Raw genomic sequence first — 27,980 nt, forward strand, 5'->3', positions numbered from 1 at the left:
AAGTAAAAGATTTGTTCATGTGTGACCACATCCATCCCAATTAAGATGTTAGGAAAGGTTCTTCCCCCAGAGCTGGGCACTGACCAGGCTCCCCAGGGAATGGGCACAGCCCCAAAGCTGCCAGAGCTCCTGGGACAGGGTGGGATTGTTGGGCTGTCTGTGCAGGGCCAGGAGCTGGACTCAGTGATCCCTGTGGGTCCCTTCCAGATCAGGATATTCCACGATTCTCCCTGGAGGATGCTTGGTCACACAGTTTAGCTGTGGATGGTTGTGAGCAGCAGGGAGGTGGACTCTCATACTGATGTTCTCCAACTCAAGATATTCCATGAGTCTATTCCCAGGTACAAGGCAGCATTCACAGGGGTTTCTGGTGGGACTGCTGAGGGGTTTCTCCAGGGTCCAGGCAGCCAGGACAGGAAAGCAGCCTGGAAGGTGTGGGGAGAGGGAGTTTTCCCACGCTGGGTATTTTGGTGAGAGCAGAGGGCAAGGCAGTGCTCTGGGTGCTGTTCAGGTTGATGGCACTGAGGTGACCCTTGGGGGCTCCTTGTGTCACTGTGCTGCCAGGCAGAGCCTTTAAAAAAAGAAATGGTTTTGTTGTTGCCAGAAATCTTCCTTTGGACCACCATCACATGATGTGTAAGCAGCAGATTTTCTAAAAATATACAGATATAATAATGCTGGCAACTTAGAATTGGGTTTACAGAACAAAAAGAATTAATTGTTATTCCTTTTTTTAAATTCTCATTAGGAATAAAAAGCTTAATTCAGACTGCCAGTAACAATGGGCTTGAAATCCACCACTGAACTGCTCATTAAGGCCCTCACCCTCAGCAGGTGCTGGCCAGAAAACTCAGCAACTCTGACTTGGCATTTTGCTGTTTTATTAGTGCTGTGTTTTATCTACTTTGTCTCTGCCACGGCAGTGTTCTGCCAGGCATCAGAGGTGGCACCCACAGGCCCTGCAGTCATCATTCAGCCAAGGGCAAGACACAGGACAATTGTTCTGCAGGGGGGAAATTGGAGAAATTCATTAATGAGGAAATTGGTGTTTTATGTTCTGAGAGAGTGAAAGGAAAACACTTGAAGCCAAGAAAGGAGAGCTGGTTCTTGTGCAGAGCAAAACAAATGCTAGAGAGATTGAGGGAAAGAAACAGCAAAGAGATCTGATCTGTCAGGAGATACAAAGGAGTGAAGTGGGTCTTAAATATAGAAGGAGGAAGGAATTTTACGTGGAAAAAAAAAGGAAGCTGTGTCTCTGCATATGCTGGAAGAGCATTCCAGATGTGAGTGGCAGAGATTAAAGCATTGTGTGAGGCTGCTCCAGCCATGCCTCTTCTGCACTATCCAAGTGTCCGTTGTGGGACTCTAGTGGGTTAAATACTGGGGGGAGCACTGTGTGACAGCATGGCATAGATCGAGAAGAAAGAACCAAAACTAAGCAATGACTGGCAGCAGGGAACCTCCTGGTCAAACCTCAGAGTGGTTAAGAGGCAATGCCTGAGCTGTTAACTGGGAAAATGTTTTATTTCAGGCTGTAACCATGTTATAGAGCTCACTTGGCCAGGACTGGGAGTCAAGAATATAAACGTTTTTAAAGGGCTGTAGAGGTCTTGGAGGAGTTTGCCAGGAAGGTATTTGGAGGAACACACATGTGATCTAAATACATCAGTGGCTTTAGACTTATCTTTTAAAAAGTGATGGTCTATAAGTTAAATATATTTAATAGACCCCTGATTACTTTAAAATCTTTTTTCCCCACTTCCCAGGTGAGGGTAGGGGCATAGCTAGCACCGTAAGCCTCTGAAACACAGTTAAATACCTGAAGAAACGCCTTTTGAGCCTGGGGGACCTTGTTTGTAGTACCAGATACAGAGATTTGCACTTCATTGCTTGGGAGCTTCTTCCAAAACTAACAACCTGGATTCTCTCTCCAGCTCTTCTCTTAGGAAACGCCACCAACTCCTCACAGCACGGAGGCCCAGCATGAATGGGAACTGTGCTGGGGGCACAGACTGGTTGAGAAAGCTGGAGTCCAGTTGTCCTGTGGAAAACAGAACTGTAGCAGCCCATGAGTCAGAAGAAAGTTCTGTGGTGTTAGGAGGTCACAGCCCTGCAGTTGCCAGGACTGAGGGTAAGGATAATGCCCTCAGTCTTTGAGGGAGGTTATTTTTTGGGCTTTAAGGGGTGTTGTGTTTTGGAAAATGTTCCAGTGTCACAGGGCAGTTTGCACTGGGCAGTATGTGCCCTGCCTGTGCCAGGCTGCTCTAAAGGACAGAAGTTCACAGCAGAGTTCAGCATCTTGGCAAGACCATCCCACAGGAGTTCCCTGGCCCGCCTGGAGCTGGCCCTGAACAGATTCACTGCAGGCATCTGGACAGTCCTGTGTGCCCACCACGGACTGGCACCGGGCACTGCTGCCTTACACCACTCTGGTGAGGTGCATGCTGCTGCTCAGCTTCCTGGGGGAGTCTTGCCAGCAGGCTGGGCCTGTATTTCTGGCCTTGTTTAATTCCTGTGCCCTTTTCATCTGAATCCATCCTGCTTTAACAAGGAACATTAAGCACCATGGCTCACCAAAACATCCAGCTTCTAGTTCAGTTCAATAGCAGCCTAGTTTTATGTCATATAACATCACTCTGACAGTTATGGCATCCTTAATTATTGCATGACTCAGTTTTCTCATTTCAGTAGGAAGTGTTACTAAGAAATGATGTTTTTCAATAAATTCTCTCCTCCCCTTTGCAATGTTTGTTTGTGTCCCTCAGGTTTGGATTCTGAATGCCGACACACTTGCCCAGTAAATCCCCAGATCAGTAGCATGCTGTCTGCTCCTGAAGAACCTCCCAACTGCCATATCCCAGATGGAAATAAGAGACAGATGGAATATTTTAATACCCAGGAACGCCATGGATGCTGTGCATTGTCTTCAAGCAGCAGCTCCCAGACAGTAGCTCCAGAGAAAGTGACCCTGGTGGTGGATGGCACCCGCTTTGCAGTGAATCCCCAGATCTTCACTGCTCACCCTGACACCATGCTGGGAAGGTAGGTCACTTCTGTTACCTTCAAGGTACCTCAAGACAATCTTAAAAAAAATTTAATGGAATAAACATGTAATGTTTGTTTTGTGATCTCATCTGTAACCTCAGACAGAATTTGGCTGTGAGTGAGGCCTGGAAGACCTGACCAGATAGAGAGTTGGTAGTTCTCTAGATTAGTCTCTATGTCCATTAAAACATGCACACTTTTAGCCAAAGGTGGTCTCCTTTTCATTCTCCCCAAGTGTTTGCCTGGTCTGTCAGCTGTACATCTGTCCCCAGCTGATAACCTTCCTCCAGAATGGGGAATATGATATTGCTCCATCCCCTCCTGCTGCCTATCTCTCCAATCTCTCGATACTCTTCCGAAAGAGAAGTTACTCAGCTCCTACTGAGAGGTTGGAGCCTGTTGCTGCACCAAGAAATGTTTGTGTGCTGTATTTCCAGAGCTTCCCACCTCTCTGGCCAAAGGGTTCTGTTGGGTCACTGACCCTTGCCTGGGTTATTGTGCAAAACAAGGCATCTAAAGCCATGTGGAGTTACCTGCTGTAGTTCAGTGCAAGGGATTTATTGCCAGGGGATTTTCTGCCCCAGGACTGAATGATCTGTTCCTTTGGCTTGTTCCTTAGAGTGCAGTAGCCGTAGCAACAGAGGCCTCCCTGAGCCAGCTCTTGTCCTTATTTACTAAGGAAGCAATTGGAGTGGAGGTTTAAGTTACTGTATCTCTGTGTCACTACATCACAGAATCATGGAATGGCCTCAGGGCAAGGGTCCTTGAAGCTCAGTTCATTTCATCCCCTGCCATGGGCAGGACACTTTCCACTATCCCAGGTTACTCCAAGCCCCATCCAGCCTGGCCTTGGACACTTCCAGGGCTGGGGCAACCACAGCTTCTCTGGGCAACCTCTGCCAGGCCCTCCTCGCCCTCACAGGAAAGAATTTTTTAACACCAGTGTGATGTTTGTCTCTGGAATAAATGCATTTTGATGTTCTTGTGCACTTACACAGTTCTTTACCTCTTTCAGAATGTTTGGGCCAGGCAGAGAATACAATTTCACCCGGCCAAATGAGAAGGGCGAGTACGAGATCGCAGAAGGGATCAGCTCAGCCGTGTTCCGCACCGTGCTGGTAAGGGCAGCTCTGCAGGTGGGGAGAAAAGAAACAAACAATCTGTTTGTCATATGTGCACAGCTAAGCCATCTCCCTGGACATTCTGGTTTTAGGTTTTGCATTGTGATTTCTAAAGAAAAAATATAGCTTTGGTATAAGTCCACATTTCAGATATTTGCTCGTGTTGCCTTTTACCTTTCCTATGTCCTGAGCTGTATTCTGACCTTGTGGTTGCATATAAATCCATATTGCATATTATGGTATTATGAAACCCTGTGCCATGGAAAAGTTTTAACTGGAGCTCATCATTTATCAGACCCTAGAGGATCTGCAAAAAGATGTAGGTTCTCGGACAAGCAGGGCTGTTTTACTCTACGCAGAGCTATAAATAGTTTCAGTATCTCTCCCATATTAGTAAACAAAATAAAGAACTAATTAGCAATTATCATAGTCCAAGATGTTTGTAATTTTTCTCTCCAAAAACTGTCCTTTTATTCACAGGATTATTACAAAACCGGAATCATTAACTGCCCTGATGGGATTTCCATCCCAGACCTTCGAGACACATGTGATTACCTCTGCATAAACTTTGATTTCAACACAATCAAATGTCAAGATTTAAGTAAGTATGGAGAGAAATCAGCTCTTAGGAGATCATCTGTAGGGTGTTGAGCACTCTGATCCTGATTCAGTGCAGTTCTTAATCTTGAGCTTTAGTTTAAGCATGAACACATGGATTTCCCTGGGACTCAAGTTGCATTTAAGCAGCTTCTTTTGGCTGCTTTAATCCAAAATGAAGTGACCGAATCCTCCAGAACACAGGCACTTTGTTCCAAAAGCAAATTATAGACATTTTAGTCTCTTTTTCTAACAGAGGCTGAGCAGAGCTTGCTGTTACTGCCAACAAAATGAAGGCTCAAAGCAGGATTATAACCCCTATCCAAAATTACTAGAGAATCATGAATAATTTAAGCTAAAGGCTGATGGGCAGAGCTGGAACCAAGGATACCAAATCTGGAGAGCATTAGAATTCCTGGTCATGAAGGGATTTGATTGGGAGCAGCTTTTTGGTGGGCATGCTGGCAAAAAGAAGTACTTTTAACACAGGCAGGTCTGTGAAAGGCACATTACTGAAATGGGGTGTGTGGTATCATAACACAGGTTGTGGGTGGAATTTCCTGCCCTGTTCTCTGGTGAGTGATCATAGAGAAGGCAGCAAAATGTACTTTCAAGGGCAGAGGTTGTTGCTGGAAATTTAAGTTAAGTATCATAATGAATTAATTATTCAGTCTGTTACTGTTTCACTGTATTGATTGGAGCCTGGTGAGTTTTTAATGGGAATGGAAAGGTTCTGCAGTGCCATTTGCATCCCATTTGAAATGCAGTCTGCACTTCTGACTTTGCCAGTTCTGGATCTGGAGGCTGTTGATGTGTCTGAACATATGTTGAGCATTTTGTCTGAAGAATAATTCTGGCTGTGCTCTTGGATGGATCTGGGAAGTGCAGAGCTGAGATATTTTGATGCTGTAGCAAAGCTGCTGTGATCTGTGTCTCCTCAGGTGCTCTGTTACACGAGCTCTCCAATGATGGGGCTCACAAGCAGTTTGACAGCTACCTGGAGGAGCTGATCCTGCCCATCATGGTGGACAGCGCGCGGAAGGGCGAGCGGGAGTGCCACATCGTCGTGCTGACGGATGAGGACACCGTGGACTGGGATGAGGATCATCCACCTCCCATGGGAGAGGAGTATTCACAAAGTAAGGGCTCTGCACTCTGTTCCACACACACCCAGCCATAAGGAAAGGACACATTCCCAAATTGGCTTCCTCCAGGAGGGATGCTGGCACGTGGAACCCTGATTTGTGTGCTCAGTATGAGCTCAGTGCTGCTGGAGGCAGGATGCCTGGCTAGTTAGAACTGATCCCAGCACTCACTGCACTTTTCCTTCTGTTTCTCCCTCCCCCTCAGCCTTTTCCAGGGTCCTCAGTGAGGGAATATTCTTTGCTTTACACTCCCATCACCATCCAGTCTGTTGAGACTGTGATGTGCATCTCTGCCCTCCCAAAAGGAAGTGCAGTTAATCCCAGTGAGGAAAATAGACACGTGAAGTAATTCCTGGAATCCACACCTGGCTTGTGGGGGCATGTCAGAAGCAGAGAGAAGGTTCTTCTTTGTTGATTCTAATCATCCCTTTTATTTCTTCAAGTCCTTTACAGTTCCAAGCTGTACAGATTCTTCAAATACATTGAGAACCGGGACGTGGCAAAAGCTGTGTTAAAGGAACGGGGCCTGAAGAACATTCGCATTGGCATCGAAGGTAAAGTGCTGCTTCAGCAAGGGAAATGCATAACCAGGTGACTCCACAGTCAGCAAAGCCTGATTTCTTCTGGACTGCAGGCATTTCCTTGTTTACTCTGTGTTTTACATTTATCTTTACAAAGCCAGTTAAAACTCAGCATGTTTTCCCTTTGCCTCTACCGTGTTCCACTGAAATTGGCCAAGGGGCTTAAAAGTTAAAGTGAAAGGTACATAACATGTATGAGAAAGATTTGTCTCCTTAGGAATGAGTAAACAGGAAACAGGAGTCAAATGCTTCCACCTGCTGATCCAAGCTTTCCCTTAGGGAGCTTAGAGAGTGCTGGGCTCTGTCCTGGGAGACTTATTTTTATAGTAGTTATGTTTGCTCACAGAATGGCTGGTGCTGTGCAGCACCTGCAGGCTGACTACACACAGTGCTGCACCCTCTTGTCAGAAAACCATGGAAATATTTAGGTTGGAAAAAGCCTCTGAGATGATTGAGTCCAGCCATTAACCCAGCACTGCTAAGCCCACCTCACTGCCAAGTGCCACATCCACATGTCTTTTAAATCCCTCCAGTGATGGTGACTCCACCACTGCCCTGGACAGCCTGTGCCAGGGCTGGACAACCCTGGTGAAGAAATTTGCCCTAATATCCAATCTAAACCCCTCCAGCACAGCTTGAGGCTGTTTCCTGTTGTCCTGTCCCTCTTCTCTGGCAGCAGAGCCTGACCTCCCCCCCCCCCCCCCCAGGCTGCGCCCTCCTGTCAGGGAGTTGTGGAGAGCCAGAAGGTCCCCCCTGAACCTCCTTTGCTCCAGGCTGAGCCTCCCCAGCTCCCTCAGCCACTCCTAGTGCTCCAGACCCTTCCCCAGCTCTGTTCCCTTCTCTGGACACGCTCCAGCCCTCAACATCTTTCTTGTTGTGAGGGGCCCAAAATTGAACTCAGTATTCAAGGTGCCTCATCAGTGCCCAGCACAGGGGGACAGTCACTGCCCTGAGCCTGCTGGACAGACCATGGCTGGTACAGCCCAGGTCCCCAGGGCCTTGTTGCCTACTTGGGCTCATGTTCAGGCTTGACTCCTCATTTTCTCCCCACATAACCTCCTCGTAGTCCTCCTGATTTATCTGGCCCTTTTTCCTTCTCATCCTCACTGGCTCATCTTTTGGCACATGGGGATGACCTGCTCCTGGAGCTTTAAGTTTTCCTTCTTGAAGAATGTCCAGCCTTCCAGGACTCCTTTTCAGGGGAAAAGAGAACAGTCTTTTGCAAGCCAATAATGCTAAATGTGGAATCTGAGGATTCGTCTGGAATCTGAGCATTTGTCTACTGAGTTGTGTGTGTGTCCCCTCCCTGAGCCCACAGTCACTCCTGCCGGGGTGTTCTGGCATCCTGTTGTCCCTTTGTGAGTCAGAGAGGTGCAGTGAAACTGAGTGGCTGTCTGTGTCTCCAGGGTATCCCACCTGCAAGGAGAAGGTGAAGAGGAGGCCTGGTGGCCGCTCCGAGGTGATCTACAACTACGTGCAGCGGCCGTTCATCCAGATGTCCTGGGAGAAGGAGGAGGGCAAGAGCCGCCACGTGGATTTCCAGTGTGTTCGGAGCAAATCCCTAACAAACCTGGTCACGGTGGGGGATGATGTTTCAGAGGACCACGAGGTTATAATGCATCACCCCCCACAAGTGGATGAACTGGACAGGCTGAACGCCCCCTTCTCCCAGATGGTTGTTAATGATCTACCGGATTAGTGTGGCTCAGGGTGGAGAATCCTGCTGGATGTGGGTGGAGAATCCTGCTGGATGTGGGAACCTCTCACCGTAGTTTCATCCCAGGTGATGGGACACAGACTCCTGCAAGGTGCTTTATCCTCGTTCATGCTCTTACTACGTTGTCATATTTCAAGCATGTTAATAAAGAGCCACTCTGCATAGTCTTAATTGTGCAATCAAAAGCAACATCTGCTCAGACAAAAAGAAATGACCTGTTGTTTCTACTACAAAGGCTTCCAGATTGTGGGTGCTGAATATTTTATCTAAACTTCTGAAAGAAGAGCACAAGTGTGTGGAAACGTCTTGTGTGACATGAGAGAGGAAATTCTGGGTCTGTCTAGACAAAGCTTTCCTTTACCATTAGGCACTGCTTTGTTTTTGTGAGTTACAGAGGAGTGAACATCAAAGCAGGACAGATGATATTCTATATCAACCAGCAGAAATGTAGCACAGTGTGACAGCAAACCCTGAGCATGGAGGAATCTGTTTGCACTGCCACCTGGCTTTGGATCCAGCGTGGTGTACTGCTGCCCTAGGAAGGAGGAACCAGTTCCATAGGAAGCATATTCACAGGAATTCCCCATCTGTACTTCTCTGTGAGATGGAATCACTGTTTTTAGGGATGTTTTCTGTAAAGTTCAGTAAAATGAGTAGATCATGCTGAAGGAAAACCCAAAAAAGACTGTAGCTGATATTTTACCAATAAAATAAATCTGTTAATAGCCAAATAAATGTAAGAAGCTTTCTAGAGGTGACTGTGTATACTGAAGACTTTGAGTTGTCTTCTCCATCCCCCTGCTAAGACAAATAAAGCCAGTGGAGGAGCTCCCAGTTGACTACCTGAGTAAAATCCTTGGTCTCATCAACCTTAGTCAGACTTGCTGTAGACTCTCCAAGGAGCTGCTGCTGCAGCTTTAAAAAGCCAGCTACTTTCTTCCCAATTTGGAACTGACTGGACCATTTTTGTCAGGCAGGTAAGAAATACCAATAGTGTAAACCAGCCCTCAGCAGAGAAAAAAGCACATACCTGGGAACAGCTCTCCTTTGCTGCTCTGAGTGTATTATCCTGATCTGTGTAAGGCTCTGGGAACTTGGGTTGAGGGCCAACAAAGCTGTGACTGTAAGAACAGGCACACTCCAGGCTGGTTTAGCTTAGGTGGATTGGAGCCTCACTGGTCCTGCTCCTGCAGCACTGAGTTCCCTGTGGGAGTTACATGTAGGAATTCCCTGTGAGAGTTCCCTGTAAGAAATGGCTTAAGCCCTGATGAGCACACAGTGAGTTCTGCACTGCCCCAGCTGAGCTGAGAGCACCCAGAACTGGGCTGCCTCACAAAGCCATCCCTTCTGATGGCTGTGTAAAGGCTCTATGTACCCAAAACAGAGTTCTAAAACATGGTGCTGGTGCAAAGAAAAGCTGAAACCATTCAAGAAGGAGAGGGACAGAGCTCCTCACAAAACTGGGCAGGTGAGTGCTGCTCTGGCAAAGGTGTTGAAACCTGGATTGCATGAGTGTTGAGTTACCTGGTCAGACTGGGCAAAACTGAGGTGTAGGTAGCAGTCTGGCTCCAGAAAGTTTAATCCTTTTTTGCCAGGCTGCAACATCAAGCAAATTTGTATTGTTCTTATGACTGCCAAGTGCATGGTGAACTGAGCAGTGAAGTTTGCTGCTGGTTGCTGCCAAGGTGTTTGTGGTTTTCAGTGCAAGTAACATAACAAGATCAAGCAGAAATTTTTAGTTGCAAGTAACAAACCTCTGCCAAGGCACATTTTATTTTCCATTAGTATGGATACATGTTCCATTCTCTCAGTATTTCCGTTCTTAGCTTCTTTCCCAAGTGCAGCAAATAGATTTCTTCTAAAAAGAAGTGCCTATGGGAAGATTTCAGGACCACCTAGGACTCCCAGGTGTTCAGATGCCTAAATTTCTCTTGACTACTTTTGAAAACTCCTCCCTGTGTGTCATTGGGTCAGTAGAGAGAAGTGTCCTTTGGTGCCTGCACAGAGCTGGGGTGATATGCAGACACTCCATTATTGGTCCAGGTGAATTGCTATTTATGTGGTAGAGAATGGAAGACACATGGACCATGAACCTCCACCAGGGGCCAGACCAACCCCAGTCCTTGCCTTGGTGGTGAGCTGTTCCTCAGGACAAACAGAAGCACTGGTGAGCCCAGCAGTGGTGGACCTTGTCCCTAGGCCCTGAATACCCAGCAGTGATGGCCCCCAGGCTCTGTGATTATGTTTTCCAGTGTGTATTTATTTCCCCAGCAGTGTCAGGTTTAAGTAAATGAGTGTTGGTATTGCCCAGCTGAGCTGGAATTGGAGGTTCCACATGTTCTGCTCTAAGGACTGAAGTGTGGGTGTTGTTCAGAGCTCCTCCTCAGGACTGTGTCAAGGCATCGTGTGCTGAGAATTGCACCTCAACAGCACCTTTTGGGACCTGACACCTAAAGTACCATATCCAGCCAAACCAAATCCCACCTAGTGTGTCCCTGAGCCAGGGGCAGCTCGGCCTCTGGAAGGATTCAGGCAGTTTATTACACTGCACCCAGCCCTTTTGGGAGTTACAGACTGTCAGTGCCTGTAGGAGTTTGTGGTTCCCTGTGCAATCAACTGGACCTTCAGCATGGGATGCACCTTATCTGGCTCCCATGATTTCCATGCAGTTTTTGCCACTTACCCACTGTAGTTTATCGGCTTTCCCAAGTAATTATTCATTCTGGATTTTAAATTTTGTTAGTAGAGTGAGTTCCATTGGAACACTGAATCAAATTTTAAAAGTGTTTGTTTTTCCTCCTCTCATGGTCACCTACTTCAAGTACAAGGTCAACTTTTGTCGTACTCTAGATGTACTGAAGTGCTCCTGTGCTGTGTATGAACCCGACATGTATGGTTTCTTTCTGTATTAAAGTATAAATTATACATGACTTGTTTGGCTCCTTTAAAAATTGTTTTAAATGTGGAGTAGAACAGGCAGGGCATAGAGAGCTACAAGGTTTTGTTTCCTTGCTTCATTAAGTATGGGTTGTGATTCCAAAGTCTTAGGAGTAGTTTGGCATCAGAGCCTGGTTTGCAGGGAAGTGTTCCCCCCATTTGTGCTGAGAGGACCCCAAAATTCACTTCATCCCTACACCTCATTGCAGTGATGTTCCAGAGGCAGCACAGACAACACTCCTTGACCCACGGACTGCAGCATCTCTAGCAAGCCCCAGTATTTTTGATCAGTGCTGTGAAAAGTGCTTTCCACTTCTACCTACTTGTCTTCAGAAGAAAACAGCTTTGGAGCAGGTCTGGCTTTTATTTCCATCATCCTTGGATGTACTTCCAGGTTTCTCTTGATGAAGGTTGGGAAGGGCACTAACAGTTCAAACAAGGTGGGATTTGTGTGAAGACCTCACAGCACCTTCCACTATGTAGAGGGGATACAAGAAAAGTGGAGGACTCTTCATCAGGACCTGGACAAAGGGGAATGGCTTCCCACTGCCACAGGGCAGGGATGGATGGGATATTGGGTAGGAATTGTTCCCTGTGAGGGTGCTGAGGCCCTGGCACAGGGTGCCCAGAGCAGCTGTGGCTGCTCCATCCCTGGCAGTGTCCAAGGCCAGGCTGGACGGGGCTGGGAGCAACCTGGGACAGTGGGAGGTGTCCCTGCCATGGCAGGGCCTAGGAATGGATGAGCTTTAAACCTTTCCAACCCAAACCATTCCAGGATTCCCTGGTTCCTGTTTGTAAAACAACATACCAACAAGAGTGTGTTTACTAAGAGGATTTTATTTACACAACACAATGAGATCGCTCCATAAAAAGTTGACTACACCTGCCAAATTGTACAGTGCAATTTTGTAACAGCTTTTAAATATTTACAGAACACTTTTTCAACTTAGAGGTTAAGGCAGAGTCAGGGCACAGTGATAAGAAACACTTAGTGCAGCTTGTTCTAGGCATGATACAGAGATGAACTGGCAGTATAAGGTGTTCAGATCCACTGGAAATTGAGATTGGAACTACTTCTACAAATACAGCAACTGCAGCTTAAAAAAAAAAAGTTAAAAGATACTAAGAACCTCAAAACACAAAAAAAAAGTGTAAAAATGTTTGGCTACCATGGGAGATGTAACAGGCATACAAAATCCTTACTGTTAGCAGTGAAGTATGGATCCTGGGAAGGAGATACTGTAGGAGACACTTTTTTCCCTAATGTTGGTAAAAAACTGGAACAGGATACAGGCTTACAGTGCACCTGGGAAACAGAACCTCCCACTGCAAAGTGTGTCCAGCAGGACTGGATTCAAAGATGTCCAGCTTTTGCTGGAAGACAACAGGAATGAGGTACCCAACTGCTCCTCGTGCCATTGAAAACTTCACCTTGGACTCCAGTGACACACCTGAGGGGTCCCACTTCAAACACAGCACTAAAAATACACAGTACTAGAGAGTTGGTTTTTCACAGCAACTTATCACAACTTAAAATTGTTTAGCTCCTTCATCTTTGGTATTTATAAATAAAAATGCTGGTCCCTTTCAGTAAAGGGCTAAGAATGCAGCTATTATCTCAAAATTATTTGTTCCTAATCCACAGCAGCTTCAAAGGATTTTGATTTTTGTTTTTATTTTAAGGCAGTAACTAAGCTGTTAGGAATTGAAAAAAAAAATGGTCTTAAATTAATTCCAATGGTTTATAAGGCAGCATTGTCAAATGGCTAGAAGAAACTGCAGGATAAGGATGAACAGTTTGAGAAGCTGGTATCAGTCCTTCATGCAAAGTCAAAAGGGAGCAGAATGTGATCTAGGGACGAGTTGATGAAAGCCTGGTCCTGTAAGTCATTCCTTCCATTAGCCCTTATTCATCCGAGTGAGCCCTTCTGACTGCAGAGATCCTGGACTTCTAATTAAGGCTAGTTTTGCATTTCAGCTTGGTAGGATCCAACTGCTGTCTGAACTGCTTATGGCAGGTCATAAACTTGTAGGACATGTACAAAAAGCACAGGGGTGGTGAGGGGAGGACCTGAAAAATTCTGTACAGTACTGGCAGTCCCCCACCAGTCCTTGGGGATGGCACTCGAGTCAAGAGACATCTAGGTAAACATTCCCTAAAAGCACCTAAATAAAAAAACGTTCCACTACAAATCCATTTTGTTTCATTTTCTAATCAAGAAAGTCAGGACTAAACAGACCTGGAAGCCTTTTTTTTTTCCTGTGAGACATCACTGGAGCTTTGTCTTGTCTGTACTCCAGAGTTAGTGTTCAGCACCAAGAGAAGTTTGCAGGAATCCAAGACAATTTGTATTGAGACACACTTTTAGAAAACTCATTGAATTGTGTTTTTAATATCTGATTGCAAATTCCAGACCATTCAGGCCCAAGGATTAATGCCACCTGCCCCTGGAAGTGCAGAATTAACTACAAATGGGCACGAAGTGGAGCTTGTGGTTAGAAAAAGGAATCAGGAAAAGCTCAGCTGAGGCAGAATCCTCCCTCCCAAAATGCTGTCATGTTCTGAGAGAGGCTTAGGCAAGGAAAGGCACTTTGGGGCTCTCCTGGAGAGACCCTGATCAGAACTGAATGTACTTTTGTAATTTAGAGTAGGCAACAATCAACGAGTGGACATGGTGGGTTCCCGTGCCCCAAAAGTGACCCCATGAGGCACCATCCGTGGAACACTCCGGGTACAGATGGTACAGCCAGGACAGCAAGAGCACCTCTGTGAGGGAACACCAGGCAGGCCTCCATCAGCAACATCCTGATCCTGTTCTGCTCAAAACCAACAGCAAAAAGGCCACAGAAGTTGGGGTTTGGCCTTTAAACCACTGAAGATGTAGCAGAGCTCAGAAGTGGCTAAGGAACAGCAGCAGGTGGCCTGGAGAGCCTCGGGGCTGGCCCAGCTGTGCACAACTTGCCCACCAAGGATCAGGTTCCTGGATTTTCCCTCCCTCTGCTCTAATTCCAGGCCCACTTATGTGACCAGCTGTAGTTTATCTGCATTGTTTATGGATCCATCCTGACATACAGTAACCAAAAACTTGGCGCTCAGTGGAGGAAATGGCCCATTTCTCCTCTCTTTAGGAAAGAAAAAGTGTTGCAAAATTTTTTAATTTAGAAAAAGCATTAAATGGCTTGAGGGTCACTTAGTACCAAAAGTAAAGTGCACCAGAACTGAGGGCCACAGCAACAGAGCTAAGAAATGCTATTGAAGAGGCTTCCAGGGAGCATTATAAAAACAGCACTACAAAGTAAGGTTAAGGCAATCCGAGTTGTGTCCTTCTACCAGACAGTTTCCTGGAGAGTTGTCTGTCTCAAGCTTCAATTATTGCTTTGTTTCCTCTGTCCTGGAGTCCTCAACTACTGGCCAAACAGCGCTGGCAGAATTGGCAGAGTGAGTTTGTCACTTCATGCAGGACTGGATGCAGTCCTATAGAATCCCATGCTTTGCAATGCCAAAAGGAAAGCTTGCTGTCATCTCCCAATGGACTGCACAGTCTGGCAAAGAATATAAAAAATACCTCTTGCTCCTGAAGCAGCAAAAGGCACTGGCAACAGAGATGATGCAAACATGTGAAATTTTTCAATGGCACAGGGAAAAAAAATCCTTAATAACAACCAGGTGTGTAACAAAACAGGGTCCTGAAGTCTTCTCCAAGAGTCGATAGCCCTCAAGTTTTCTTTAAAAAAAAAAGAAGAAGTTCTTTTATGGGTATAAACCCAAAGTACAGCAACAGAATTCCACGGCTCAGAAGTCCCAGGTAAAGCTGTGTTACTTCCCTCCTTTCATATAGGATGGAATTGCTCCTCGGGCCGTCAGGCCCTCAAAACGCTTGTAGGTGTAATTGATAAAAACCCAGTCTTTGTTCTTGTAGTCTGTCTCTGGGTGGTTGCTTGTTGCCACTGGGAAGACATAGAAGACATAGAATTATCCTTTGGAAATGCAGAGTTTATTTTCATACAAAACAATGGATGAATGTTTCTAAAGAAAAAAAATATCCTAAACACAGATACAGCTTCATGCTTCAGCCCCAGGAAAGAACTGCTGGGACAGGACATGGCACAAGCATTGTAAGCTAGAAGAGGGTAGATTCAGACCACATAGAAAGAAGAAATTTTGTACAATGTGAGCTGTGAAACACTGGCACAGGTTGCCCAGAGAGGTGGTGGATGCCCCAATCCCTGGAAGTGTTCCAGGCCAGGTTGGACAGGCTTGGAGCAACCTAAGATAGTGGAAGGTGTCCCTGCCCATGGCAGGGGGTGGAATGGGATGAGCTTTAAGGTCCCTTCCAACCCAAACCAGTCTGGGATTCTGTTTTTAAACACATGGAACGAATGTGTGACTATGCTGTGATCCTTCAGAGATTCACAGCAAAACATTCCCTTGATTTCCACCCTTCCCTACCCCTACTCCAAGTGCCAGCAGGAATCAGCACCAAGGGGAGCTTGCAGCATTGGGCTCTCAGGCCCTGCTGAGATCTGAACTTTCTGGAAGCTCTGCTGCCTCTGGGAGCTGCCCTTTCTCAAGCAACTCCCACATCATTTACAAGCCTGCATCTCCTGGAACCCAAATTCCAGCTTGCACCCCCTGCACCACAAGGCTTCCAAGCTATTTGGTCATGATAAAAAATAAAAGCATCATCTATTCAGATCTGACTAACAGGAAGGATTATTCTACAGGAGAAGAGGAAGGTTTACACAGAGAATGAAACAATCATTTACCTGTTGGTTTAAGGATATCAGATTCTGGAAATTCATCAAAGTTTGAGGTATCATCAATGCTTTTAATTTCTATTGAAATTGCAGCAGGTCTCTCTCTGCCAAGAAGAGCAGATGAAGCATTGAGATTTCAAAGGCAAACAAAGCAGGATTCAGCCACCTTCCATTTCCTAACAGAAGCAAGACTGAAGGTACCTAAACCTCAGCAAGCTTCAGGTAGAGAACAAAGTGCTGTCACCCACAGCTGGATATGATAAATGCCAGTCAGCTGCTCCCTGCTGCAGACCAGGGCTGGCCTGAGCAGTCCCTAGAGAAGAGCAGTTGCTTTTCTGCAAAGCTTCTTACCTGATGTGCTCCCAATCAACCCCTTCAAAGAATGGGTTACTCTTTATTTCCTCCACACCAGATGCACCAATTCTGTGCTCCCATTCACAGCAAAATCTGGGATGGAAGGAAGAATGAAAATGAAGGGAGAATGAAAAAGAAAGCATTCCATCCAAAAATGGAACAGCTTTCTGAACTGATACTGCTGCAGTTTCTTAACATATAAATGGAGCAGACTAAAAACTTCCACAGCAAAACCAACACACAGAGTTATGTACAGGAATGTCATGTCCAATGCCACAGTTAAGATGTGCTATTCCTTCAAAATAGGATAATGTGACCTTTCCATTTCAGGACCAGAGTAGAGGAGGAGAACATATAAAGCCTAGAAAACCAGACATTTATATTTCTGTCCTGAGAACAGATACTGAAGTACAACTGAGTCAGCAAGCACTGGAATTCATTTGTATGCTCCAGTGCATACAAATGCAAAATCATTGCTGTTGCAAGAAGTCAGCTCTGTCAAAAGGATTGAACTTGTGTCCTTCCATGAGAAACTTGCAGGCAAAATAAGGAGCAGAAACATTTTGCCAGAGTAGTAGCACTTCCATGGGAACTCCTTTTCAGGACAGTTTAGTCAGGGAACCACTAAATGGCCTGAGAGACCAAAGTATTTGGCAAGGGAGTTCATTGATGCATGTGTCTAACAGTTTGTAGCATCAGGGTTTTTCCATGTGAAACAAGACATGAGAGGCACAGAATACAGAGACAAGACAAGAAAATCAGTGCTGTATTAAGTGGCAAACCATGGGGCTGGCACCTTAAAATAAGATCCTTTGCTTTATCAGAGATTGGAACCTCTGGAGGAAATGTCAGGGTCTCCTTCCAGTTCATCACTTTCTTGTATGTCTCTTGAGGAGTCTCGGAACAGAATGGTGGATAACCTGAAAAGAAACAAAAATATAATCTTGGATCAAGTAAAATTAATTCCTGAAGCCAAAACATACCTCAGACACCAGGCAGGGATTGGATGCTCTGGGAACATGACCCCAAGCCCAGAAATAAGCTGCCCAGAGAAGCTGTGGCTACCCCTGCCCTGGAAGTGTCCAAGGCCAGGTTGGACAGGGCTTGGAGCAACCTGGGATAGTGAAGGTGTCCCTGCCCATGGCAGGGGGTGGCAGGGATGAGCTTTAAAGTCCCTTCCAATCCAAACCAGTCTGGGATTCTATGAATACAGCTGATGTCCTGCTCCACCATTCCCACTCACAGCCTGCCCTGCCCGTTCCTTACCAATCAACATCTCGTACATGATGACCCCCAGGGACCACCAGTCACACAGCTTGTTGTATCCAGTCTGCATGAAAACCTCAGGAGCAATGTAATCTGGAGTTCCCACCGTAGAAAAAGCCTGGAACAAACACCATCAGTTATGCATCTGTAGGGAAAACTGCCTGACATGGACATGGGAACTTATACAACAGTGGTTATTTTGAAGAAGACACCAGATTGTCTCTGAGATCCTTTAGCAAAGGTGTTTAAAGCCTTTCCTCCAAGATATGTAGAGACAAAATTAACATCTTCACATGAAAGAGTCTTAAAATAGCATCAGGAAAACAGAGAAGGGTTTCACTCTCCTGGAATGGGTCACCTTGGAATGGGTCAGCAGCCCTTTGTGAGATTGGAAGTGGCAAGAACTGATAGTTTTGGCTGGGAGACTTCAGATATCCATGTAAATAATTATGGCAGTGCTATCTCTAGCACATATGTCACCAGCTGTTCAGCAGATGGATGAAGGACAAACTAGAGTCATTCCTCTTCTTTTTAAAAAATGCCTGAATCTTTTCCTTTCAGGATTGTCCAGAACTCAGATGCATTAAAAACTTCCATGTAAATCCATGTTCCATTTGGATGCAACACCTCAGCAGGAACATCTCCAAGCAGGTGGAACCTACTCACCAGCTGCCGGCGATTCCTCTTCCAAGTCTCTGCTTTCCTTTTGGAATTCATGTTCTGGAAAGCTGAAGGAGATTCAATAGCTGTGACTGAATCCTACTGGTCACTTAATATATTTTTACCCCCAAACCATTACATTAAATATCTCATTTAAGATGTGTGTCAATACCCCAAACCTAAACGTCTCAGCAACTTTCAAACCTATGAAATGTGGGCAACATCTAATTGAGCCTTTCATTAGCAAGCCATGCTTTCAGGGTTGATGTAACTCCATGATCCAAGTCCTTTCCCTTGACAATAATCCTGGATACTCAGAGACTCTGCTGGTTTATTAATTTCAGTAACACTTGAGATCTGGCCAGCAGCTACCAAGTCACTGAGTTCTCATTTTATTACACATGCAAAGAGCTACAGCAGAGTCTGTTTCAGAGACAAACATCTGGAAATGAAAAAAGGTTTAAAATAACTGAAATTATTTTACAGAAAATGAAAATCCACCTCAAGATGTAAAGTTGATTATTAGACTCCTGACTGCAGCCACACCCTCACACTGAAATGAGTTTTGTCAGGACTCAAGAGCAACCAACCGGATACTCTTTGGAGCCAAAGAACTTACTGAAGTCACTGGGAAGACTGTGATTTAAATTCCTGTAAAATTCTGTCCTGTGGGCTTTCTTCAGTCCAGTACACAGACCAAAATCTGAGAGTTTCACGTGGCCCTAGAAATAAACAAAACAAGCAAAAAACAAAAGAATACAAGACATTATCATAGTAAATCACAGCATCAGCAATGTTGGAAGAGAACCCAACACCAGCATCAACACCTCTAAATGATGTCCCCAAGTGCCACATCCAGATGCCTCTTGAACATTTCCAGAGACTGTGACTCCACCATGTCCCTGGGCAATTTATTCCAATGCCTGACCACTCCTGCAGTGGAAAAAAAAAAAATCTAATATCTAATTTGAACTTCCCCAGCACAACTTAAGGCCAGTTCCTCTCGTTCTTTGACTTGAGACATGGCAGAAGAGCCTGACCCCCATCTGGCTGCACCTTCTTGTCAGGGAGAGCAAGAAGGCCCCACCTGAGCCTCCTTTTCTCCAGGCTGAGCCCCCTCAGGTGTCTCAGCTGCTCCTGGTGCTCCAGACTCAACCTCAGCTCCATTCCCCTCTCTGGACACGCTCCAGCCCCTCAGGGTCCTTTGCCTTCCTTGTTTAAACCCAGCACTGGATGTGTACAGGGAATGAAGCCATCAATACTTCCACTGCTACTCCCCAGAGAAAGCCCAATGACAATTTACTCAGGAAACCTCTGCTCTGCAAGTTCTCAACCACTCCAGGGTGAAAGGAAATGTCTCCAGAGGCAGCTGCAGTCCCTGGGTTGTGTATTGGCCCCAAGAGATAAAAAACACCCTCAATTCAGTGCTTGAACCTGTCCTAGTGCATAACGTGACCACACTGACTATGTGCAATTTTTAGAAGTGTATCTATAAAATATACCTCCTTTTCAAAGTCCTAAATGTAGTCATGTCTAGATGTGAACATTCTGAATTGGACACATTGCTTGGAGAAGCTGTGGCTGCCCCTGGATCCCTGGAAGTGTCCAAGGCCAGGCTGGACAGAGCTTGGAGCAACCTGGGACAGCAGAAGTTGTCCCTGCCCATGGCAGGGGGTGGAACAGGATGAGTTTCAAGGTCCCTTCCATCCCTGCTGGGATTTTGCAGCAATTCCAACAGTGCATTACACAGTAGTGGGAAAGTCATTATTTACTGCTGGCAAACTCTTACCAAGAAACCTTGATTTTAGGCAAACTTGGAGTGAGCAATGGGAGGACACCGAAACAATCAGGTTTTTGCAAAGTGCCTGCAATAACCAGGTTATAAACTGGCCAGCCCTCAGGGGCTGATCCTGAGGGAGGTTCTCCACTCTCAGCCTGGCTACTGAACAGCCTTGTCCTCATGTTTGGTATGACCAGAGCTGGCAAGTGGGAGTGTAACAGATGTGAGAGAAAAGGGAAACAGCTTTGCATAAGAGGGAACTGAAACCACGTGCTTCAAACTGCATCTGAAATAGCCAAAAATAGCTTAAACAGCTGTCAGAAGAGCTCAAGGTCTGAGTGGAGCTGGGGTCTTTCCTGGCTTTTGGGGATTTTCCCCGGCAATTTGGCAGATATGCCCTCAAAAGCTGGAAGGAACAGGGCTAAATAAAGAAGCACCATCTTCTTCCACAATTGTCAACAGCCCTTCAGGTCAATATGAGCAATCCCAAGGCCTCTTTGCTCCTCCCCAGCCTGTGGCCAGCCCATACCTTGCTGTCCAGGAGGAGGTTGTCTGGTTTTATGTCGCGATGGATGAATCCCAGCTGGTGGATGGAGTCAATGGCGAGCACGGTCTCGGCAATGTAGAACTGCGTCTCCTCCTCTGTCAGAGTGTCCTTCTTCATCAGCAGTGTCATCATGTCACCTGGAAACCCCCCAGAGGTGAACACACAGGCTCCACTCTCACTGAGTTTGAAGACATTTATAGAAAAAAGCTATTTCTGCTGCATTCAGCTAAAAACAGCAGGTTAGAGCTTGTCAAACCTGGATATGCTGTGGCTCTATAGACAGCAGTGGCATAGCAAGGGTAGGAACTAGAAGAATATTAAAGCCAAGTTCAAATAGAAGAATATTAAAATCAAATTTAAATACCTGCAGCTTGAAAACCCAAACAGGAAACCTCAAGCCTGCCCAAACACCTCAGTAGCCTAAAAAGCAGAAATCCTGTTCCCTTCCAGATGTACAGCACAAACACCACTGCAGGGCACCCACATGCACTCTAGTCCAAACTGCATTTGTAATGAAGAAATTAGCAATCCCCAAACAAAAGGAGAGCAGCCCTTGCATTCCCAAGAGTTACCTCCAGGCAGGAACTCCATGATCAGGTAGAGGTTTAGTTTGTCCTGGAAACTGTAGAACATCTTCACAACCCACAAGCTGTCTGCCTCCACCAGGATGTCCCGTTCTGCACGGATGTGGCCAACCTGGATACACACAGTGCATTGGGTAAGTTTTATCAAATGTATTTATTTCAGAGGCAATTTAATTATTACTCTGAACAGCATCAAATACTGAGAAGACAAAAGTCAAACTTCTGCACAAAGGCAGAAACACTATCAGAACTTCAGCATGTTGGTGATTATATACATATATTTTACACCTATTATATATACACCTAGTAAACCTATACATTATATAAATCCTATAAACAAAAATCTCAATTCTTTACAAATATACCTACTCATTAGATCTCTTTTTGAAAACACAAGAGCTTCATCCCAGTGCTGAACACATGACTGTCCCAGATCATTATATATCCAGAAGTACTAGCAAAGGAAAGCCTTAAATATGTTAAATGTTGCTGCTTTATGTCTCTGAGTGTGAATTCCAGCAGTTTTATCTCTGGGATCCTGTAAGTCAAAAGTGCAGTAAAACACTGGCCTTGAAGTCTGCATTGAATCATTTGCACAGGACTTTGTGTTGGAAGAGCCCACTAGAAAAGAAGTCCCTTGTGAGTTCAGAGATTTTTCTGACTTATTTCCTCTATAAGAAAAAATGAAAAAAACCCTCAGAATTTTTAGCTACTCAAGCACAGATGCCTACTCCTCCTCTGCACACACCACAGTGACCTCCTAGAGAGATCCATGGTACAGCCCCTGCTCGGGGTGCTCCTCACCTGCTCCTTCTCAAGCATGTCAGCTTTGCGTAGGATCTTCATGGCATAAACGTGCCCCGTGTCCTTCTTCTGGACCAGGCGCACCTGGGGGCACACAAAGACTGGATCAAATCCAGCATTCCCAGCACAGCTCTTGACAAAGTTGGGTGTCAAACCCTTGGCTTCCATTTCATGAAATTGTCTCAGATTATAAAAGACAAGAAGCATTACACAGGGCACAGCAATGGCAGAAAATCCTGTTAATGCTAAGAGCTGCAGTCATTTTAACAGAGGACCATGAGTGATTCACACCTGTAGGAAATAGATTTGTACAGAATTCTTAAAGTCTAATAGAAAGTTCACATTGTATGCATTTGTATGTAAACTTTGAGATACAAAATATTAACTTAGAAATATTATGGAATAGGATAAACATTGTTGAGAGAAAAACAGAATTAGAAACAAGTTTTAAAAGAAATACATTGTAATAAGACCCACAAAGACTTATTTTAGATAACTAGCTTTAAAGCATTTACAACATAGGGTAGCAAAATCTGATAGACCAAGAAACACTAATAATATGTTGTAATTAAGAAATAGTTAACTTCTGATTGTGATGGCGTAAATTATAACATCTGTATTGTCTCGCCCTTCACATGAGACTAAAAATAGAATAAAATTTTTAAAACACCTCTCAATTACCCCATCTCGAAATCAGAAAAACCCATAATCCAACACACACCTAAAGCAGGTGGTCCAAAGCCCCTTCTCTGAAGGGCACCAGAAGAGACTTTGCAAGGGCCCTCCACCTCTCCTGAAGTCCAGCCTCAGAAGTTCACCTTTAAAACCCACTGCAAACCTGTATTTAGCTGTCCATCAGGTCCTTCTCAACATCATTCTGTTTCCTTTAAAGCACAGGATGTCTTGAACCAGCATTTATTAGATAAAAAAAACCAGCTGCAGGTGACTGTTCAGCTAAATCAGTGACAATCAGTGATTGCTACACTTTCCTTTTGCTTGTATAAACTAGCAAGTCTTTAACAAACACCAGAGCCAGCTGAAAACACACGTAGTCATTTTTTTCTGGACTCACCTCTCCAAATGCTCCTCTGCCTATTACTTTTAGAGACTCAAAGTCCTCCAGTCCAAGCCTGGTTCTCTTCAGGCGAAGGAACTCCGTCTCCTTTTGCGCGTGTGCCGACCTCCTGATTCTTTTCTAGAGTTAAAAGACCCCAGTGAGAGCTCTGCAGGTGGGTTCCACAGGGACCACAGCCATTCCAAGGAAAGATCCCAGATCTCCATTTAGAAAAAGAAAATTTCTTGTATAACCATTAAGATTAGTTTTTCCATATTCATTACCTCTTCATCTTTTAGGCCTTCTTCTTCCATCATTTGTTCTAGTTTCTTTTGTCTAGAGCAGAGACAAATTAGAAAAATAAAAGTTGAATCATTAACCTTGAAATTAGAAGAAAACCCAGGTTGAATCATTAACATTGTTTCTTAACAAGGTGCACATATCCACAACCTCTGGTCTGTGCCAGCAAGTTATGAGGTAAAGATGTACCTCTCCTTAAAGGAGAGACTCAGACAGGAAATTAATTTTGAAGAATCTACTATCCAGTTTTATAATTCCAACTTTGTCCTCTCTGGTTTTAATAAACTAAACCTGCCTTGAGTTCCACAAGTTATTCAAGTGTACATTTTTGCTGTACACAAATACAAATTGAGCGATCTGGGTTCTGTTCTTATCTCTCTCTGACAGCTGGGCAAGCCACTTCAGGCCAGAGCCATAAGAAGCATTTAAACACCAAAATTTCACTTATTCCAGGAAGAATTGGTATTCAAACACATTCTAAATTTCTCTGCATCTCAAACTATTCACATGCAAGATGAGAAAAGCTATTTTAGATTTCCTAATCCCTGAAATACTCAAAATATTTGGGAAGAGGAAACTTGTCTGTACATGTTCTCCCCCTTAAAGAATCAGAAATATTTTCAGTCTTAGTACAAAAGGATTATTTGGGAGAAAAGAAAGGAGGAAGCAAGACTTTAGAAGGGGAATGACTTCAGGGGACATTTGCAATGAATATCCTCTGGGAATTTTCCCCAGTGCCAGTCGTATTAACAGCTGGCTGAACTGGGCCTGGTGGTTTGGAACATTATAAATGTACTAAAAAATTCCTTCTCTTTCTGCAAGTCATTCTTTGCAAGATCCTCTTCCTGTCTCCTGGGGCTCTCTGCAGCTGCTGTGACGTGATAATATTTGGGGTTATCACTTTGGAATCAGGCACAATGAAAATGCCCTTGCTCAAGTACCAGCGAGCCCTGCCCAGTCATCCCAACCCACACTCAAACCAGCAACTCCAGTAGCAAAGTCTGTGCAATACACAGAATTAAACAGCTCAGCAGGACTGAGTGATGCCAAAGCCACGCTGAAATTCCCCCAAATGTCCCTATCAGGGTCAATCTGCACTTCAGGGTACAGTGTCAACACCATTTAAACTCCAAATTACACACCCACAGACATCTGTTGTTACAAAAAACATGTAACTTATAAACTCCAGTCTGTTTGTTCACACAAGGTCTTGATCCTAAACAGAAAAAAAATTTGAGATTTTGGGAACACACAGCAGTGTTCATAGTAAGTAAATAAATTTTAAAGGCAAAAGCTGTGTGAGGAGAAAGAAACTCATTAAATCAGTGATATTTTCTGTCTGAACTGGACCTCAGTCTCTCTTTACTCATTGGAAGCTTTGAAGCAAATATCTTTGCACATCAGTATTTATTTCTAAATTGCTTCCTCGTTTCTGCAGCTCTTGCAGTGAGCAGGCATTGGGGAGCTCCTCAGGGAGCTCATTACAGCTTTGGCAGCAAAGCCAAACCAACACTGAACCAACATTTTCCAAATTCTGGTTATAGACTCCATGGCAAGCTGGGAGAACAGCAGAAGTCCCAGTGCTACAACTTGAGGATATTCAGCAAATTAGAGGGTTCCAGCCAAAGTTAAATCACACAGCTCAGTGCAGTCCATTGCTGGATTGGACTGGGGAACTTAAAGAGGTGCCCCAAGTTCAGGTCAGTCACTGAGTGACTCCCCACAACAGCCCCTCCTTGGCTCCCTGCATTGTCTTCCTGTTTAAATAGGAAGAAATGTACATCCTGCACATGGATCAGGGCAATCCCAGCACAAATGCAGAGAATGGACTGGGAGCAGCCCTGGGAGAAGGATTTGGGGGTGCTGCTGAGGCAGAGCTGGACATGCCCCAGTCAGACCCCACTGAGCCCTGGGCTGATCCCCAGTGTGAGCAGCAGGGGAGGGGGGATTCTGCCCCTCTGCCCTGCTCAGGTGAGACCCCACCTGCAGAGCTGGCCAGCACAGGAAGGAGCTGGAGCTGCTGGAGAGTCCAGAGGAGGCCATGGAGATGCTCCAATGGCTGAAGCCAGGCTGGGAATGCCCAGCCTGCTGAGGAGAGGGCTCCAGGGAGACCTCAGAACCCCCTCCAGTGCCTAAAGGGGCTCCAAGAGAGATGGAGAGGGGCTTGGGACAAGGCCCTGGAAGGACAGAACAAGGGGAAATGGCTTCCCACTGCCACAGGGCAGGGTTAGGTGGGATACTGAGAAGGAATTCTTGGCTGTGAGGGTGCTGAGGCCCTGGCACAGGGTGCCCAGAGCAGCTGTGGCTGCTCCATCCCTGGAAATGTCCAAGGCCAGGTTGAACAGGGCTTGGAGCAACCTGGGACAGTGGAAGGTGTCCCTGCCATGGCAGGGGGGGAGAGTGGATGAGCTTTAAGGTCCCTTCCAACACAAACCTGTCTGTGATTTTATTATTTTTGCTTTTAAAATGAAATTAATTCAATATAAAGTTTGGCTCTTCTTCAGTATGGAAGGGAAACAAGAAGGATTTTTACCTCATCTCTCGCTCCTCGTGCTGAGCTATGAGGTTGCTGTAGAAGTTTTCCAATGTCACCTTTGTCATTGTGACTCTCTCCTTGGTGTGGTTACTCATGGATGAGCATGGCGTAGGGCCTGTCATGGCCATGGCTGTTGGAAAGGAGAAAGGAGGAACATCAAACCTTATAAATTACAAATGATCTGCAAACAAGAGTCCAAACCCATTAAGTGATGCTTAATCACAGCGTTCAGATTTTAACAACAAATACCACCAGTCTAAGCTAAGCAGGGAAAAGTCTTACAAAATAAAAGGTACAAGTCAAACTTCCTGTTTTGAACATTTTTTGATCTGAAATTAGAGGGAAGGAAACTTAAGAAACTTTGTGCCTCAAAAACCACAATTTGAGCCAGTACTGCAAATGTTTATTGCTCCCAACATATTCTATCTCTAATGAATGTTCAAAATTCAGGAATATCACACTGAAACATCTAATCCAGAAGTTATTCTTCCCATAACCCCTGCAGAAATAATTCCACCAGTTGCCTACTGGTTCTTCTGCTGTGAAATTTATCTAAATCCTGAAAGTCATCCCAAAAAGGGAGCAACTGAGGAATGAGCAAAAAGAGCATTTAGTTGCCCTTAAGCACTTTTACAAGATGTTTTTTCACAGAAATTTGGCCAAATCCAGAGGATCACTGCCTTTGAGCAAGCTGTAGTTTAAAAAATAGCCAAAACCCCAAATCCTAGTGTAAGTATCTAACATATTTATTTCTAAGAAAGATATATGTATTTTAATATCCTTTCCATTTCTGAGAATACACTATATAAACGGAGTGTGGCACCCCTAACCAGTAGCAGCTTCAGTGTATTTGACACCCCAGCTCTATTTCCTGATATGCATAAAAAACCCTAAAGATTTCAAATGTACAACCACCCCTGGTTCTCCTGTGCATCACGTAACTCACAGTAAGGTAACTTTTGCAACTATTACTAGAAATTGCAAACAAAATAGGTGAGAGACGCTTCCCATTTTTATAACCCTGGGCACTGCCAACACACTCGAAGGACTCTTTCTGTTCATTTTTTGCAGATCTTTACGAGGTGTCACCACAGGGCCCTGCAAGGGCTCCTTCCCAGACAGCAGCTCCGTGTGTGCTGTCTTTACAGGTTCCTCGTGGGACACGAGCTGGTGACCATCTCCAGCTGGGTGGCTTTTGAGATGGAATTACATCTTTATGTGAGGTGGAATCATGGCTTTAAGCAAGAGCAGCTCAGAGTGGCAAGCACGAGTGGGGGGGGTCACACTCTGTGAGTACCCCTGGATATGGGGTTACACCCCCAGAGGTGAGTGCTTACACTCCCAGAAATGGGGGTTATACACTCTGTGGTTGTGAGTGGGAGGTTTAAAAGCCATGGGTGGTTTTCACTTCCTAAAGAACAAACCAGGAAAATTATCGAACAGAAAGGGGGTGCAGGGAAAAAAAAAAAAAAAAAAGGAAGGGGAAGAAAAGAGAAAGTATCGGTGCCAAACCACCTGTTGGTGCTCGGGGCCCCTTCCACGGGGATGGGCGCTCAGAGCCCACCGACCACCCCGGGGGCCGCGAGAGGGAGCGGGGCTGGACGCCCCCGCACCAACCGGGGCTCAACCGGGGAGGTGACACCGGCGTGGCACTGAGGGGAGCAGCCCCGCGGCCCGACCAGCATCCCTGGGAGCGGACAAAGGGAGCCCAAGCCACCAACAGGGGAGGAGCAGGGGACCCCCGCCGGCCCCGGGCCCGCAGCGCGGCCGCCCCGCGGGAGGGGCACCCGCCGCCGGACGGACCCCGGCCCGCAGCGCGGCCGCCCCCAGCTCCGCCGGACCCGAGCGCTCCGGGCGGCCGCCCCCGCTCCGCTCCCCCGGAGCGGCAAAGGGCCCGCGGGGAGGGAGGGAAAGAGGAGGGCGGGGAGAGGATGCGGAGCGCTGGGTGGGGGGCGCCCGTGGGAACAAGGCGGGAGCGGCTTACCCGGAGCCCCCGGGAGGGGCGGCAGGAGCTGCAGGCGAGGCGAGGCGGGGTCCCGACGAGGCGGCTGCGGAGCGGCGGGTGGGGGGCTCGGGACCGGGGCCACCGGAGCCCCCACGGCCGCTACCGCCGCCCCCCCCCCGCACCGACAGCGACCCGGCCGGGACGGGCGGCCCAGGGACCGCTACGGCGGCGCAGGCGCCCCGCGCCCGG

General features: G+C 46.0%; 2 protein-coding genes across 8 annotated transcripts in view; one reads left to right on the forward strand and one right to left on the reverse strand.

The window, feature by feature from the left end:
- Nucleotides 1-11,136, forward strand: part of KCTD20 (potassium channel tetramerization domain containing 20) — a 30,337-nt gene extending 19,201 nt beyond the window's left edge. For 6 of the 7 annotated variants that reach the window (XM_053963866.1, XM_053963864.1, XM_053963863.1 and 3 more), the window contains 7 exons: nt 1,935-2,131; nt 2,766-3,042; nt 4,061-4,163; nt 4,647-4,767; nt 5,705-5,902; nt 6,352-6,462; nt 7,896-11,136. In XM_053963866.1, coding sequence (XP_053819841.1) covers nt 1,984-2,131; nt 2,766-3,042; nt 4,061-4,163; nt 4,647-4,767; nt 5,705-5,902; nt 6,352-6,462; nt 7,896-8,188 — 1,251 coding nt within the window. In that variant the 5' untranslated portion in view covers nt 1,935-1,983 and the 3' untranslated portion in view covers nt 8,189-11,136. Of the gene's footprint in view, nt 1-1,934; nt 2,132-2,765; nt 3,043-4,060; nt 4,164-4,646; nt 4,768-5,704; nt 5,903-6,351; nt 6,463-7,895 lie in introns of those variants that run through there. The other variant, XM_053963867.1, reaches the window with a different exon arrangement.
- An 826-nt stretch (nt 11,137-11,962) lies between these two features.
- On the reverse strand, nt 11,963-27,943 carry STK38 (serine/threonine kinase 38). The gene is made up of 14 exons (XM_053963978.1): nt 27,771-27,943; nt 25,784-25,916; nt 23,235-23,286; nt 22,969-23,091; nt 21,897-21,980; nt 21,081-21,204; nt 20,491-20,645; nt 18,801-18,903; nt 18,188-18,249; nt 17,522-17,639; nt 17,052-17,175; nt 16,253-16,348; nt 15,911-16,005; nt 11,963-15,091 (listed from the first exon to the last, which is right to left on the reverse strand). Exons 2-14 carry the CDS (start codon nt 25,912-25,914, stop codon nt 14,961-14,963), a joined length of 1,398 nt encoding a protein of 465 aa, XP_053819953.1. The 5' UTR covers nt 25,915-25,916; nt 27,771-27,943; the 3' UTR covers nt 11,963-14,960.
- Nucleotides 27,944-27,980: the final 37 nt, after the last annotated feature.

The sequence above is a fragment of the Vidua chalybeata genome, chromosome 24 (assembly GCF_026979565.1).
Source record: "Vidua chalybeata isolate OUT-0048 chromosome 24, bVidCha1 merged haplotype, whole genome shotgun sequence".
Taxonomy (NCBI): domain Eukaryota; kingdom Metazoa; phylum Chordata; class Aves; order Passeriformes; family Viduidae; genus Vidua; species Vidua chalybeata.

What these genes read in the sequence shown, in the direction of transcription:
- STK38 (XM_053963978.1), bottom strand. Translation starts at nt 25,914, where the DNA reads ATGGCCATGACAGGCCCTACGCCATGCTCATCCATGAGTAACCACACC. An exon ending in GCAGAGGAGCATTTGGAGAG is followed by an intron (nt 21,981 to 22,968) that starts GTGAGTCCAGAA and finishes GTGTGCCCCCAG; the next exon opens with GTGCGCCTGGTCCAGAAGAA. An exon ending in CATGTACGAGATGTTGATTG is followed by an intron (nt 17,176 to 17,521) that starts GTAAGGAACGGG and finishes GTTTCTTTTCAG; the next exon opens with GTTATCCACCATTCTGTTCC.